Source organism: Microcaecilia unicolor, chromosome 2 (genome assembly GCF_901765095.1).
Source record: "Microcaecilia unicolor chromosome 2, aMicUni1.1, whole genome shotgun sequence".
Taxonomy (NCBI): domain Eukaryota; kingdom Metazoa; phylum Chordata; class Amphibia; order Gymnophiona; family Siphonopidae; genus Microcaecilia; species Microcaecilia unicolor.
In genome coordinates, this window is record NC_044032.1 from 505,723,046 (window position 1) to 505,740,637 (window position 17,592).

The 17,592-nt window shown below is 44.0% G+C and overlaps 1 protein-coding gene across 2 annotated transcripts in view; it reads right to left on the reverse strand.

The window, feature by feature from the left end:
• Positions 1 to 17,592, reverse strand: part of CLNK (cytokine dependent hematopoietic cell linker) — a 194,198-nt gene that overhangs the window by 24,179 nt on the left and 152,427 nt on the right. For both annotated transcript variants that reach the window (XM_030192602.1, XM_030192601.1), the window contains exons 13-14: positions 12,280 to 12,307; positions 4,488 to 4,544 (exon numbers count right to left, since the gene is read on the reverse strand). In XM_030192602.1, coding sequence (XP_030048462.1) covers positions 4,488 to 4,544; positions 12,280 to 12,307 — 85 coding nt within the window. The remainder of the gene's footprint in view (positions 1 to 4,487; positions 4,545 to 12,279; positions 12,308 to 17,592) is intronic.

The window sequence follows — 17,592 nt, forward strand, 5'->3', positions numbered from 1 at the left end:
GTTCCCTTGCACCATGTCCTGAAAAAGACATTGCTTGCGAACTGGACCAAGCCACTAAGTAATCCCCACATCCCCAAGAAGATCGAGTCCCAGTACCGGATCCATGGGGACCCAGAGCTGATGCGCACTCAGTTGCCTCACGACTCTGGAGTTGTGGATCTGGCCCTAAAGAAGGCTAAGAGTTCTAGGGAACATGCTTCGGCGCCCCCGGGCAAGGACGCTAGAACCTTAGACTCCTTTGGGAGGAAGGCCTACCATTCCTCTATGCTCGTGTCCAAGATCCAGTCTTACCAGCTCTACACGAGCATACACATGCGGAACAATGTGCGGCAGTTGGCGGGCTTGGTTGATGCTCTTCCCCCTGAGCAAGCCAAGCCTTTTCAGGAGGTGGTCAGGCAGCTGAAGGCGTGCAGAAAATTCCTGGCCAGAGGAGTTTATGACACTTTTGATGTTGCGTCCAGGGCCGCTGCTCAAGGTGTGGTGATGCGCAGGCTCTCATGGCTGCGTGCCGCCGACATGGAGAATAGACTCCAGCAGCGGATTGCGGACTCGCCTTGCCGTGCGGATAACATTTTTTGCGAAAAAGTCGAACAGGTGGTAGAGTCTCTCCACCAGCGGGACACCGCATTCGACAAGTTCGCCCGCCGGCAGCCTTCAGCTTCTACCTCTACAGGTAGACGATTTTTCGGGGGAAGGAAGACTGTTCCCTATACTTCTGGCAAGCGTAGGTACAATCCTCCTTCCCGACAGCCTGCGGCCCAGGCTAAGCCCCAGCGCGCTCGCTCTCGTCAGCAGCGTGCGACTCAGCAAGGCCCCGCGGCTCCCCAGCAAAAGCAAGGGGCGAGCTTTTGACTGGCTCCAGCAGAGCATAGCCGACATCCAAGTGTCCGTGCCGGGCGACCTGCCAGTCGGAGGGAGGTTGAAAGCTTTTCACCAAAGGTGGCCTCTCATAACCTCCGATCAGTGGGTTCTTCAAATAGTCCGGCAAGGATACACCCTCAATTTGGCCTCAAAACCTCCAAATTGTCCACCGGGAGCTCAGTCCTACAGCTTCCAGCACAAGCAGGTACTTGCAGAGGAACTCTCCGCCCTTCTCAGCGCCAATGCGGTCGAGCCCGTGCCATCCGGGCAAGAAGGGCTGGGATTCTATTCCAGGTACTTCCTTGTGGAAAAGAAAACAGGGGGGATGCGTCCCATCCTAGACCTAAGGGCCCTGAACAAATATCTCGTAAAAGAAAAGTTCAGGATGCTTTCCCTGGGCACCCTTCTCCCCATGATTCAGCAAAACGATTGGCTATGCTCTCTGGACTTGAAGGATGCCTATACACACATCCCGATACTGCCAGCTCACAGACAGTATCTGCGATTTCAGCTGGGCACACGCCACTTCCAGTACTGTGTGCTACCCTTTGGGCTCGCCTCTGCGCCCAGGGTGTTCACAAAGTGCCTAGCTGTGGTAGCAGCGGCGCTTCGCAGGCTGGGGGTGCACGTGTTCCCATATCTCGACGATTGGCTGGTGAAGAACACATCCGAGGCAGGAGCCCTGCAGTCCATGCAGATGACTATTCGCCTCCTGGAGCTACTGGGGTTTGTGATAAATTACCCAAAGTCCCATCTTCTCCCAGTTCAGAAACTCGAATTCATCGGAGCCCTGCTGGATTCTCGGACGGCTCGTGCCTATCTCCCAGAGACGAGGGCCAACAACCTGTTGTCCCTCGTCTCACGGGTGCGAGCGTCCCAGCAGATCACAGCTCGGCAGATGTTGAGATTGCTGGGCCATATGGCCTCCACAGTTCATGTGACTCCCATGGCCCGCCTTCACATGAGATCTGCTCAATGGACCCTAGCCTCCCAGTGGTACCAGGCCGCTGGGGGTCTAGAGGACGTGATCCACCTGTCCACGAGTTTTCTCGAATCCCTGTTGTGGTGGACGATTTGCTCCAATTTGACTCTGGGACGTCCCTTCCAAATTCCTCAGCCACAAAAAGTGCTGACCACGGATGCGTCTCTCCTGGGATGGGGAGCTCATGTCGATGGGCTTCACACCCAAGGAAGGTGGTCCCTCCAAGAACGCGATCTACAGATCAATCTTCTGGAGTTGCGAGCGATCTGGAATGCTCTGAAGGCTTTCAGAGATCGGCTGTCCCACCAAATTATCCAAATTCAGACAGACAATCAGGTCGCCATGTACTATGTCAACAAGCAGGGGGGCACCGGATCTCGCCCCCTGTGTCAGGAAGCCGTCAGCATGTGGCTCTGGGCTCACCGTCAAGGCATGGTGCTCCAAGCCACATATCTGGCAGGCGTAAACAACAGTCTGGCCGACAGGTTGAGCAGGATTATGCAACCTCACGAGTGGTCGCTCAATTCCCGTGTGGTGCGACAGATCTTCCAGGCGTGGGGCACCCCCCTGGTGGATCTCTTCGCATCTCAAGTGAACCACAAAGTCCCTCAGTTCTGTTCCAGGCTTCAGGCCCACGGCAGACTGGCGTCGGATGCCTTCCTCCTGGATTGGGGGGAAGGTCTGCTGTATGCTTATCCTCCCATCCCTCTGGTGGGGAAGACTTTGTTGAAACTCAAGCAAGACCGAGGCACCATGATTCTGATTGCTCCTTTTTGGCCGCGTCAGATCTGGTTCCCTCTTCTTCTGGGGTTATCCTCCGAAGAACCGTGGAGATTGGAGTGTTTTCCGACCCTCATCACGCAGGACGAGGGGGCTCTTCTGCATCCCAACCTCCAGTCTCTGGCTCTCACGGCCTGGATGTTGAGGGCGTAGACTTTGCCTCTTTGGGTCTGACGGAGGGTGTCTCCCGCATCTTGCTTGCTTCCAGGAAAGACTCCACTAAGAGAAGTTACTTCTTTCATTGGAGGAGGTTTGCCGTCTGGTGTGACAGCAAGGCCCTAGATCCTCGCTCTTGTCCTACACAGACCCTGCTTGAATACCTTCTGCACTTGTCTGAGTCTGGTCTGAAGACCAACTCCGTAAGGGTTCACCTTAGTGCAATCAGTGCATACCATTACCAAGTGGAAGGTAAGCCGATCTCAGGACAGCCTTTAGTTGTTCGCTTCATGAGAGGTTTGCTTTTGTCAAAGCCCCCTGTCAAGCCTCCTACAGTGTCATGGGATCTCAATGTCGTTCTCACCCAGCTGATGAAACCTCCTTTTGAGCCACTGAATTCCTGCCATCCGAAGTACTTGACCTGGAAGGTCATTTTCTTGGTGGCAGTTACTTCGGCTCGTAGAGTCAGTGAGCTTCAGGCCCTGGTAGCCCAGGCCCCTTACACCAAATTTCATCACAACAGAGTAGTCCTCCGCACTCACCCTAAGTTTCTGCCAAAGGTCGTGTCGGAGTTCCATCTGAACCAGTCAATTGTCTTGCCAACATTCTTTCCCCGTCCTCATTCCTGCCCTGCTGAACGTCAGCTGCACACATTGGACTGCAAGAGAGCATTGGCCTTCTACCTGGAGCGGACACAGCCCACCAGACAGTCCGCCCAATTGTTTGTTTCTTTTGACCCCAATAGGAGGGGAGTGGCTGTAGGGAAACGCACCATATCCAATTGGCTAGCAGATTGCATTTCCTTCACTTACGCCCAGGCGGGGCTGGCTCTTGAGGGTCATGTCACGGCTCATAATGTTAGAGCCATGGCTGCGTCGGTAGCCCACTTGAAGTCAGCCTCCATTGAAGAAATTTGCAAAGCTGCGACGTGGTCATCTGTCCACACATTCACATCTCATTACTGCCTGCAGCAGGATACCCGACGCGACAGTCGGTTCGGGCAGTCAGTTCTTCAGAACCTGTTTGGGCTTTAGGATCCAACTCCACCCCCCGAGGGCCCTGTTTGTTCTGTTCCAGGCTGCACTCTCAGTTAGTTGGTAAATTTTTTAGGTCAATCCCAGTTATGTCCTCGCCGTTGCGAGGCCCAATTGACCAATGTTGTTGTTTTGAGTGAGCCTGGGGGCTAGGGATACCCCATCAGTGAGAACAAGCAGCCTGCTTGTCCTCGGAGAAAGCGAATGCTACATACCTGTAGAAGGTATTCTCCGAGGACAGCAGGCTGATTGTTCTCACCAACCCGCCCGCCTCCCCTTTGGAGTTGTGTCTTCCCTTGAAGTGTATTGTCTTGCTACATACTGGACTGGCCGGCTCGAGCCGGTTTCGGGCGGGAAGACGGCCGCGCATGCGCAGTGCGCGCGGTGCGCGCGGGCGCGCGAGGGCTAGCAAAGGACTTTGCTAGTGAAGTTTCCGATTGGAGGGGCTGCCGTGGACGTCACCCATCAGTGAGAACAATCAGCCTGCTGTCCTCGGAGAATACCTTCTACAGGTATGTAGCATTCGCTTTATCTATTCTGGACTTAAATGAGATGGTGGGTATCAAATTAATGAACTGAGCTGAAGTAAAATTCTCAAAGAAAATCATCATCATTTTATTTACATCTTTAAGAATGAATCAAGAAAGAAATGATCCTGCAATCATTTATCAAACCTCATGCCTTCTCTTCTGTCTGCTGCTGGAAGAAATAGTGCAGTCTTTTCCCAGTAACTGTAAAAGAAAACAGATTACAATAAAACAGATTACAATAAAAATATTATATAAACATAAATTTTGGTTTAAAACATTCACCTAAAAAGCTTGACGATCACTCATACAGCATAACAATCCCAAAATAACAATGGGAACCTTTTACAAAGTGGTGGTAAGCCCAACACAGGTTTACTGCTCGCTAAACATACCGTTGGGCTACTGCAGCAGGCCAGCGGTACTTCCCATTCCTAGTGCACTGTGATAACTGGTGCTATAAAAATACATTTAATTTTATAGCGCCAGGGTGTAATTTTATAGCGCCTGTCAGTGCTTTACTTGCCGCATGGCCATTTCCTGCAGAAAGAAAGAATACCCTTTTACCAGCTGTGGTAAATGACGGCATCGGCACGCATCAACATGTGCCAATGCCAGTGCAGGCCCCCTTTTGCCACAGCTTTATAAAAGGGGCCCAATATCTTAGGAGTCTTTCTAATTAAAGTATGATTAGTCTCTTTTGGCAGCTGCACTGGGAAGCTTATTCCAGAGATAAGGATTTGTATATGAAAAGGCCTCTGTTTACTAAAGTGTGCAAAGTTTTGCAGTTACTGGGTGGTGACTGCCAACATTATTTTATCTATTTATTTATTAAGATTTATTTACCACCTTTTTGAAATAATTCACTCAAGGTGGTGTACAGCAGGGATAAGTCAAACATAGGGACCCTTTTACCAAGCAGAGCTAAAAGGTGGCCCACAGTAGACCCAATATGGGTCTTTCCCGTGCACTGAGGCCACTTTTAGTGCTGCTGGTAAAAGGTAGATTTTTCTATTTAACAATAATGGTTACGCACTAATTCCCTGTATAAACCAACTGATAATCATTGCTGTGCGTGTTTTGATGGTATGCACTAATTCCCCCATTAGTGCATGGACATTAGCTTGTGAGCACTTACCACCACGACCTGATCAGTGCACGACAATGCCCACGTGCTAACCGTTTAGTATGGCTGCACCCACTCTCTGCCCCCATGTATGCCTCCAGCGCAAAAACATAAAATTGATTTTTTTAGCACATGGGAAGCGCATGCCAATTTCAAAATTACCGCAAGATGCCTGAGCGCACCCTGCTGTAGTACATTTTAACATGCAGTAAGCACAGAGCTTTCTGCAGATTAGTAAGAGAGCCTCATAGGCAATATACAATTACAGCAGTGAAAATATTCAAACAATACAAGGTACAGCATAGTATGCTATATTCCAATGTCAATTCATTACGCAATAAAACATTTTAATAGACAGCATAGGGTGTAAGCAAAGATGGAACATACAGATAGGTAAGACAGAGTGACAGGAGTTAGAAAATAAGCGGACTAATTTAAAAAGAGTTGCATGGGAGTTCAGAAAGGTGACTGAATATTATTTTAGCTAGGGTAGGAGTACATAAACATGTCATGTTACATGTCCAAATTGCAATTCTTGAAACGTGGATTTGAAATGTTTCTCTCTGCAGTGCGACCATATCACAAGGGGGGGGGGGGTGTTGGGGGTGGGATTTGGGTGTTCCCAAAACTTGGACGTTTTTCTGTCATCATGAAACAAAGAAAAACTCTCAGGGGCTACAAGTTAGATGTTTTGGTCTAAACCGGTTTCAATCATGCCTAATCCATAAAAGAGGGCCCTAAATGATGAGGTGACCACTGGAGGGATTAAGGCATACACTCCTTAGTCCCCCAGTGGTCACTGACCCCCTCCTATCCCCCAAAGATGTGAAAGAAACAGAGCAGCAAGCAGGTCCCTGGAGTAGCTTAGTGGTCAGTGCAGTGGACTGTAGAGAAGGGGACCCAAGCCCATATCTCACTCTAATTGGTACACTTGTGCTGAAAAGTGTGAGCTCTCCAAAACCCACCAAAAAATTACTGTACCCAAGTGCACAGCACTACTATAGCCCTTATGCCTTCAGTTGTCACCTATATGTAGATACAGTAGGTTTTTGGTGGATTTTGGAAGGCTTACTATACACTATAAAGGGGTAATGGTGAGATGTATTCTTGGGACTTTTTATGTGTAATCTACTGCAGTGCCACATTGCTCTTCTGGGATGTCTGTGTGGCCAGTGTACTAAGAATGCTGGCCCTCCCCATACATCCCAAATGGCTTGTTTTTGTGTGTTTTTCCCTTGGACTTTTTTTTTTTTTTTTAATGGTCCTAAAAGATAGATGCACTGAGCACAAAAACATCTAGCAAATGGCCATGACCATGTTCGCTACTGGATTTTTGGAAAACATTCAAATCCAATTTAGATGTCATTTTGAAAATGCCCCTCCACGTCTTTTATAGTACAAAAGGTTTACATATGGTGTAGCTGGGTCACCCATCCAGGACCCAGCCAGGCTCAACCCTACTTAGCTGCCTCTTCCTCTCTATGACTGTTGTTTTCACGCCACAGCAATCTGGCTCCTCTGAGCTTTGGCTCCAGGCCCTGTGAACTCCCAGGACTTCCTCCTCCCTACGTTCCTTTCACAGAGGCACATTCAAAGCCCAATGTTTATAAGTAAGAGCTTTTATTTTCTTGCTTCAAATCAACAAAACACCCTTCACTCCAGGTTGTTTAGGCTAGCAGCCCAGAGCACAATTCAGGTTCAACACAGTCAAATTCAGGTTCAAAAACAGTCCATATAACTTCACTTTAGCTCAGATTACTTCACTTAGGGAACAGTACATTATCAGAGGGAAAAACCAAATAGCTTGGTAGGTTGCAGCCCAGACCTTTTTAGTATGAAACAGTTTACACAGTCTTTCTTGCACCTTCTTACAGCACGGTTACACAGCTTTATTCCCACCTGATTCAGGCTGGGGTTTCAATTGTGCCCAGCTCTCTTTCTCTCCCACAGGCTGCACCTGTTTTCTCTTTAGTAGAGGAGTGTGGTAGCCGTGTTTTCCGATCTGACGAAGAAGGGCAACCTTCGAAAGCTAATCAAGAAATGTATTAAGTTATGTCCAATAAAAAAGGTATCATCTTATTTTCTTTTCCATGTTTTATTTTGTTTGATTTCTATTGATACTCTTTAGTAGAGATTTCCCCCAGTGCCTTAGCCTCTCTCCAAGGTACAGCTAGCCACCCTCTTACAGCAGCTTTTTGGGTTTGAGCCAGGGCTCCAATCTCCATCTGTTCCTCACCTAGTCCTTCAGTAATCTCCATTTTATCCTCCTCTTCAACTTCCCCCGCCCCAATCTCTCCAGCTGGCCCTCATTACCTTCCTCAGAGACCATTTCCCAATCTTCTATCTCCTCCCCTAACTCTTGCACAGCCGGGTGGGGAAGAGAAGGATTCAGGGACGGGTAGTTCCTCCCCTTCTTCCTTAACCCAGCTTTCTGAATGTGGGTGTTGTGCACATGAAATCTGCCCCGTTGGGATTCCCCAGCTCCCTGTACCCCTTTCTTCATGCCTTCCCGGATCCCCTTTCACCTGCACTCTCAGTACCACTTCTCTATTTGTGTCACCTCAAGAAGTACCAATAAAGAAAAAAAAAACTATCTGTTGAAGAAGTTTGTTTCATAGATCTTAAAGAAAGCTTATTAAAGAGCAGGAAAAAACATCCACTTTTCTGCACTTTCAGAATAGGTGAGAAAAATAAATTGCTGCATTTGAATATTAAAGCTGTAAATTATTTTGTTCAGCTGGAGGATCCTTTTTCTGTAAATTGGTATGAGTTTTATGAAAATTTTGACATTTAAATCTGAACTCTGGCTAATTATACAATCCAAGTGAAAGTTTTCATGTACACAAGTTACACTTTATATTATGATTTGAGTAATATTCATAGATATGATTTTTTTTAACCTCTGAAAGAACTGACAAATTATTTTTTCCATTATATCTTTGCAAGTTATTGCCCAAATGTGGTCATAGGGTGATGCCCAGTTCTATCAATCAAAATATATAAATGCTGTATATTACATTCATCATGCTCATCAGATGCACTTTTGAATTTGGCTCACACCTCTTCAATTGTAGCTCAAGGCAAGTTAAATTTAGGTGCAAAAGGTGTTTCCCTGACCGTGGAGGGATCATAATTCAGGGGCGTAGCCAGACTCGACATTTTTTTTTTTTGGGGGGGGCAGAGTTAACATGGGGGGGGGGGATACTATGCACATAGGTATGAGTACTGCTTAGTATACTCCTAAATAATGCTTTAGCATGAACTTTATGATGGATTTCTAAGTAAACAGTGTGTTCTGCATCAACACAAACCACATTCACACTTATGAAAATTTTGCAAACATTTTTAAATATTTTATTTCAGTCACTCACAGAACACAGATAAACCCTCATTAATTACAGAATAAAGGACCAAAAATTAGAAAAGGAAAGAGAAATCACATTCTCTATAAGCACAGGAGAAATAAGAATAAAAATGCATTCTCTACTATAGGAAGCAAAATGCAAGCTTACTTTCTACCCCAAAATAAAACCCACAAATAAATCATCTGGATACCTATGAAATGTTAACAATTTGTGGGACCCAGTGTCTCCAGCCACAGTGTTTAAATATATTCTGCAAGGATGCAACATGTTCATTAGGTGGGTATTTACTGAATACCTATTACACAACATACTGGCGTATACGTGTGTAAGTGGACACATACTCATCTATATGTTAATATTTCAAACATTTACACCTATTACAAAAATAAAGCACCTCTTACCCCAACCAGGTCTATCAATCTGAGTGCAAGTAAATCAGGGGGTGAGGGAGCACAACACAGCCGATCAACATTACTCCACACTACTTAGCACTAACACCAATAAAACATGCATATAGGGAAATAGATAAAATCTGGATACCCCAGATCCAGTCTATATCATCTTAAATCAGGTTTCAAAAAAGAATCAAGCTTTTAACCAGTCAGCCACATCCTCAGATCTCTACAGTAGTAATTAGATCTAAATCATAATCACTGTGTCATTTGGAAGGGCTGGTTATAGGAACTCCCTGTATTAATGCAGATATGTTTCACCTAGTAAAGAGCCACCAAAACAGACATCATGTAATTAGAATCAGGTGCTCAATAATCAGACTTACTATTTATAGGTACAATTTATTTTAAAACATTAATTAGGTTGAAACCTGGGAGCATTTGACATCTTTTTTTTTTCTGTGTGTACATCAAAAGAAAAAGATGGTAATGGGAGCTTGCTGCTTTTGTTTTGTGGAATGCAGTGGTATATTATAAAAATGCACTTTTTTTTATTACTACTGTTTCACAGATAGGTATTAAATAATGAGGGAAGGGCTTCCTACATGCAGAAGTGTTGCCCAGAGGCAGTCTAAATGTGCCAACATTGATCAGTTCAGCACACTATTAGCTGTCAAGTTCATACAAAATTAATTATGTTCAGTGGAAAATAAATCTGTTGGTTCAGGCTACTTGCTATGTGCATATTCTTTCACTGCTTCATTATTTCTACCAAGTATTACATATTAAGGGCATTTGCTTTAAACACTTGATTGTTTTAATTCGTTAATCCAGATCTTACATTGCTTTTTAAACCAAAACGTGAATCCTAAGGGTGGTTGAACAATTAGGTATAAACTGTTTTCTGACTTGACTTGTTTTGGACTGCTTTGGATCCTACTAATCTGTACATCTGCTGTCTAGAATTTTGGAAGATGGAAATGAGAAAATAAGAAGTAAGTTTTGCATGTACTCTGTAGAAGTTGTTTACTTTTGCAATGTGTGCATGGATTTCTATTCTGGTGTGTGAATGTGATGTTTGAATAACTATCAATACATATGGCTATGATTTCTGAACATGCAGCTTAATTAAAGGACAGACTTTTAAATGCCCAGTTGAATATATATGCTAATCTCAAACATGTTTCAGACATATTCATCTACTTGCTCCCATGATATACTGAATTCTATCATTCTGTCTCACTGTATTTTCAAACGTAAGCCACATTGAACCCAAGTTTGCATGGGATAATGTGGGATTAAACTCTGGAATTCGTTGACAGAGAATGTGGTAAAGGCGGTTAGCTTAGCGGAGTTTAAAAAAGGTTAGGACGGCTTCCTAAAGGAAAAGTCCATAGACCATTATTACATGAACTTAGGGAAAATCCACTATTTCTGGGATAAGCTGTATAAAATGTTTTGTACATTTTTGGGATCTTGCCAGTTATTTGTGACCTGGATTGGCCACTGTTGGAAACAGGATGCTGGGCTCAATGGACCTTTGGTCTTTCCCAGTATGGCAATACTTATGTACTTATGTACATTAGAGCTTTCTGCAGCTTAGTAAAAGAAAATACATTGTGTTTTCATGATCTATTCTAACAGAGAGGTGTGGTAGCCGTGTTAGTCCACTCTTAAAGGTTATCAATAGAAACTATTCTATTCTAACATAATTAATTCATGCATTTCCTAGTATTTATTTATTTTATTATGTATTAGGATTTAGTTGCCACCTTTTGAATAAATTCACCCAAGGCAGTTTACAAGCTAAACATAGGCAACAGTAATATTACAGGCAAAGTATGCTACTTACAATATCAACACAATATATATTAAAACATTTTAATAGAAAACAAAGGGGAAAAGTGAAGCTGGAGCATGTAGAGGCGTATTTTCAAAGCACTTAGACTTACAAAGTTACGTGGAGGGGCATTTTCGATATGACATCTAAGTCTGACTTTGGACATTTTGCATAAAATGTCCAAAATTGAATAGGGAAGAAGGTCATTTTTGAAAAAAGGAAAACATCTATCTTTTTTTCCCTGAAAATACCATTTCGAACAAGGTTTTGTGTTTTGTACCTTTTTTTATCATAAAAAAAAGTCCAATTGAAAAACAGAGAAAATCAAGCCACTGGGATGTAGGAGGGTCCAGCATTTTTAGCAGACTGGTCCCCCAGACATCCCAGGAGAGCAATGGGGCTCCCTAGGGGGCACTTCAGTGGACTTCAAATAAATGCTCCCAGGTACACATCTCACTGTTGCTCCCTTATCTTGTCTGCTGACCCCCCCCCCCCCCCATAAGGGCTATTGTAGTGGTACACAGTTGGGAGTAGTCTGCTAAAAATGCTTGACCCTACTACATCCCAGTGGCTTGATTTTCTACGTCTTAGGAACACCCAGATCCCGCCCTTAACATATCCTCAACATGCCCCTTTGAGATTTGAACCCAATGCAGATGAACAGCTAAACATCTAAACACATCTAAAAACTAGGTTTCAAAAATACAAATTTGGACGTTTTTGTCAGAAAAACGTCCAAATGCTGCTTTATGCCACTTTTTAGAAGTTTTTCTCTTTCAAAAATGAGCCCCATAGTAAGCTATGGAACTTTATAAGCAGTGGCGTAGCCACAGGTGGGCCAGAGTGGAGGAGCGGCCTAGTGGTTAGGGTGGTGGACTTTGGTCCTGGGGAACTGAGGAACTGAGTTTAATTCCCTGCACAGGCAGCTCCTTATGACTCTGGGCAAGTCACTTAACCCTCCATTGCCTGCTGCATTGAGCCTGCCATGAGTGGGAAAGCGCAGGGTACAAATGTAACAAAAACAAATAGTGTGTAGTGATCATGTCACTTACAACTTTCCCTCAGGCATGCTTTTGCATTCTGAATCAATTGGAGCTGCTGCATCTTGCAGTCATTATAGATTTATATTTCAAAAGCAATATCTTCAGATATTGGACTTTTGTTCATGATTTTGTTTCTACATTTATTTTTGCATAAATAATATTCTCGTACTTACATTGCATAATTCTTCTGTGAATAGCAGACTGGGTAAAGAGAAATAGTTATAATAAATGTTACATTATAATAAGCTTAAAATTATTCTGAGAAGTTTAATTCTAATTATTTCATTAAGAAATTGTAACCTTGGGTCTGGAAAGATTGTATTATTGTCCAACAAAGTTTTAAACATTTAATGATATTGAGTAGCATTTTAGAAAGGATACCCAACTCAGAAATGGGCATCCATCCCACAAGTGTTTTTGAACAGGATACAGCTTATTCTTAAAATACATGTAAGATGGATGTCCACGTGCTGGAAATGCCCAGCAGAAACATCCATTTTATAAAAGTCCAAATAATGAACTATGGCACATAGGAACACCCACCTTATAAAATGGCCATACATATATCAGTTCAGAGCAGATTCAGGAAGCCTATGGTTAAAGTAGTGGACTAAGAACTGAATGTACAACCGTGGCATACCAAGGGCGCGGTAGTGAGGCTGGTCTGCCCAGGGTGAAAATCAAAAGGAGGTACTCCACTCCCACTACTCCAGTCTCTATGTTCAAGCCGCCACTGCTGTCTGTCCTCTCTGGCCGGTCCCGCACTTTCCTCCAGCCTCCACCCCTGCCGGGCTGTTGCTACTGCTGCTTCTTCTCCCATAGACTAGCAGTAGTGGTGGCAACTAGCAAACAAATACAATTGGGAAGATTGGAGGGTCTGCACTACCCATGGCTACCGAGCCCCCTCCTCTGATATCACTTCCACTTCCAGAGCAAAGCTAGCAGCCACAGGTAGGTATGGCCCCGCGATCTTGATGTTTTTTTAGAGAGAGGGCAGACAGTGGATGGAAGGGAGAGAGAGGACATATGGTGGATAGAGGAAGAGATAGAGAGGAAGGCCAGACCATGGATGGAAGGGAGAGAAAGGGCAAATGTTGGATGAAAGGAGCAGAGAGAGAGAGAGAGAGAGAGAGAGAGAGAACAGATGGATGGAAGGGAGAGAAAGGGCAGATGGTGGATGGAAGGGGGAGAAAGGGCAGATGGTGGATGGAAGGGGTAGAGAGAGAGAGACAGGGCAGACCCTGGATGGAAGGGAGAGAAAGGGCAGATAGAAGGGGCAGAGACAGAGAGGGCAGACGCTGGATGGAAGGGAGATAGAGGGCAGATAGTGATTGGAAGGGGGAGAAAGAGGGCAGACAGGAGCAGACGCTGGATGGAAGGGAGAAGGAGTGCAGATGATGGTTGGAAGGGGCAAAGGGAAAGAGTGGGCAGATGGTGGATGGAAGGGAGAGAGAGGGCAGACAGTTGATGGAAGGAACAGGGAGAGAGAGAATACAGATGCCGGATGGAAGGGGCAGAGAGAGAGGGCAGACGCTGGAAGGAAGAGAGAGGACAGATGCTGGAAGGAAGAGAGTGAAGATAAGATGAGGAAAGCAGAATCCAGAGACAACAAAGGTAGATAAACACATTTTTTTCTTTTTCTGCTTTCGGATAAATTAGTATTGTAGCTGTGTTAATAAACATTTATAAACAGAAAATAGAAATAAGATAATCTTTTTATTGGACTAATTTTAATACATTTTGAATTACTTTTGGAGACCCAAACCCCCTTCCACAGGTCAGGAGGGGATACTGTAACAGCAGTATATTGTATTGATCTGAGGAAGGAGGATTTAGCCTCTGAAAGATAAATGTATTAGTCCAATAAAATGGTATCTTATTTTCTATATTTGTTAATTTGTAAATTGGTGATTGCTATATGTTAGTTTTTTCAAATTTACATCTGCTATCTTTATATTTTGCACAGTACTAGGGGACATTTTCTGTTTCTGTGGTGTTGCATTGTATGCAGAGTCTGGCTTCTTGGAGGTTCAGTTTAATTTTTGTCTAAATAGTTTTATTTATTTATTTATTTGTTGCATTTGTATCCCACATTTTCTCACCTTTTTGCAGGCTCAATGTGGCTTACAATACATCATGAATGGTGGAAATATATTAGAAAATAGACATTTAGTGTAACAGAAGAATATTGGGTAACATGATAATGATAAAGCATGATAGTAATATAACAAGCAGATATTATAAAACAGTTCTGAATATATGTGGAGGAGTGGTGTATGTTCACATTTGTTGATCTATGTTGTATGCCTTATTAAAGAGATGGGTCTTCAGTAGTTTGTGGAAGTTGGTTAGTTCGTAAATCATTTTTAAGTTGCGCGGCAATGTGTTCCATAACTGTGTGCTCAAGTAGGTAAAGTTTGACACATGCATTAGTTTGTATTTTAGACCTTTGCAGTTGGGGAAGTGCAGGTTAAGGAATGTGCGGGATGATCTTTTAGCATTCCTGGGTGGTAGGTCTATCAGGTCTGACATGTAGGCTGGTGCGTCTCCGTGAATGATTTTGTGAACTAGGGAGCATATTTTGAACGTGATGCGCTCTCTAAGTGGGAGCCAGTGTAGCTTTTCTCGTAGAGGTTTAGCACTTTCATATTTTGTTTTACCGAATATGAGTCTAGCTGCAGTGTTCTGGGCTGTCTGAAGTTTCTTGATTATTTGCTCTTTACAGCCGGCGTAGAGTGCATTGCAGTAGTCTAGATGACTGAGCACCATTGATTGTACCAGGTTACGGAAAACAGTCTTGGGAAGAAAGGTCTTACTCTTTTTAATTTCCACATTGAGTGGAACATCTTCTTGGTTGTGTTTGTCACGTGGCTCTCAAGTGTTAGGTGTCGATCGATGGTAACTCCAAGAATTTTTAGGGTATCCAAAATTGGAAGGTTCAGATTTGGTGTGTTAATGGTGGTGAATTTGTTCGTGTTATGTTGAGAGGTAAGTATTAGGCACTGGGTTTTTTCTGCATTAAGTTTCAGCTGAAGTGCATCCGCCCATGAATGCATGATATGGAGACTTTGGTTGATGTCATTGGAAATTTCCTTTAAATCTTGTTTAAATGGGATGTACATCGTTACGTCGTCTGCGTACATGTATGGGTTGAGGTTTTGGTTTGATAATAGTTTGGCCAAGGGTATCATCATTAAGTTGAATAGTGTCAGCGAGAGGGGGGATCCCTGATGGACTCCGCATTCAGGTATCCATATGGCTGAAGTAGTCGAGTTAGATGTCACTTGGTATGATCATGTGGTTAGGAATCCCTTGAATCAATTGAGAACATTACCTCCAATTCCGAAGTACTCAAGGATATGTAGTAGTATTCCATGATCAACCATGTCGAAAGCGCTTGACATGTCAAATTGTAGGAGTAGTATGTTTTTTCCAGTTGCTATCATTTGTTTGAATTTAGTCATGAGTGTAACTAGTCCTGTTTCAGTACTGTGATTAGACTGAAATCCTGACTGGGAGTCATGGAGTATTGAGAATTTATTTAAATAGTTTGTGAGTTGTTTGGTCACCATTCCTTCCGTTAGTTTGGTTATTAATGGATGCTACTGGTCTGTAGTTGGTTAGTTCTAGTTTGTGGTTACTTATTCTGTAGTGGATTAGGGTGTATCTGTGTCTGTGAAAAAGACATAGCTTCTGTTGGCATTGACTGTGCAGGATCGACGATGTGTACTAGTCTGGCTGGTTTAATTTTCCAATAGGTTTATTGATGTTCTAGTGCTCCCTGCAATGTCTAAGATGCTGCCTTTTCCTGGGTACACTCTTGTGTGGCTCATAGAAGTTACTGCTTATGGTATGGTACAATTACTCTGCAGGGCCGCTGAGAGACTAGGCCGGGCCTGAGGCAAAGCCACCCCGCCGCCCCCCTGCCGCCCCTTGTTGCTCCCCCCGTCGCTGCAGTCCGCGGTCTCACCTGCCTGCCTCCATGGCTCCGGGCCCCCTGCATTCAAGGTGGCAGTCGCAATCGTCTCTCTTCTGGCCTGCCTGACCTGTGTCCCACCCTCATCTGATGTAACTTCCGGTTTCCGCAAGGGCGGGACACAGGGAGGGAAGGCCCGAAGGGAGGTGATCTGTGACTGCCGCTTTGAATGCAGGGGGCCTGGAGCCAAGGAGGCAGGCAGGTGAGACCGGGAACTGCAGCGCTGGCGACCTGACCCCGGCGCTGGGGAATTTTGCCCCCCCCCGCCCCCCCTCTCTGCGGCCCTGTTACTCTGTAAGTCCTGAGTGATATTTTTTTGTGTTTTGTATTCTCAGTATGCCTATTACTGGATTTTGGAGGAGGTGTTAAAAAATGATCAGCCCCGGGTGTCAAATACCCTAGATATGCCACTGATGTACATCACTTCAATAGCCTTCAGGCTTGCAGGTGGCATATATTCAGGTACAGTCATTATTTTATATTTCCCTTGACAGTTCACAATTAAAATAAATAGCTGAAGTGGGATTTGAATCTGGGCCCCTGGGTTTTCAGTCCACTGAACAAATCATTAAGCTATTCCACAGATCTGCACGCTGCCCTGTTAAAAATGTGTATAGTATCTGAAATTATCATAGTTTCTGGTATCCCTTGTCAGTTTCACATTCGGGGGTGTGGAAGGGGGACAATGACCACTGGTGGATTAAGGAGGTGTCATGCCTTAATTCCTCTAGTGAACAGCTACTCAATCAGAGCACCTTTCTGTAACCTGGACTTGCCAAGTACCAGGTGTAAATATGGACGTTCATCTTTTTTAGGCATGGACATCTCTTCCCCGTCTCTGATTGGAGTTGGTCATCCATATTATGGCTCTTCCCTAGTTCTGCCCAAAACACACCCAGACCTATACAGACATACTGCAGTGGTAGACATCCATATCTTGGCTTTATATAATTGGGATTTGGATGCCCATGGAATATGGACATCTAAATGCCAATTTTCAGACATCCAAAACAAGAATAGAGCTCCTAAAATAACCACCATTGTATTGTAATTCTTGTAGCTATTAAGATACTGTAGTTTGATGCTTTATAGAAAGAAACTGAATTGTGTTCAGTTCAAAGTTCTGCTAAAGTATTCTATTCTTTCACATGTCTGTTCGCCCTGTGTAGCAACATTTGTAAGCATAACATAACCCACAGTTTCCAGAAGTATAAGTTGTGCTCCAGCACAAAGGTATTTCCCTGATTAAACCATCTTCTCTTGACTTTCATCAGAAGATAAATAGAATTTGGCGTTTTTATAATATTGCCAATAACATGAATGTAGGAGTATTCACAGATTTGGATGTATGATTCTTTTAAAAGACAATCACTCAGATGTAATAAACAGAGTCAGAAGAAGAACCTTTGTGTAGGTCTGGCTCATTTAAAAATATTTAAAAGATTATAATTACATACAATAGAAACGTTCATCATTGGCTGTGGTAATCATTACTATTGTTGATATTGCT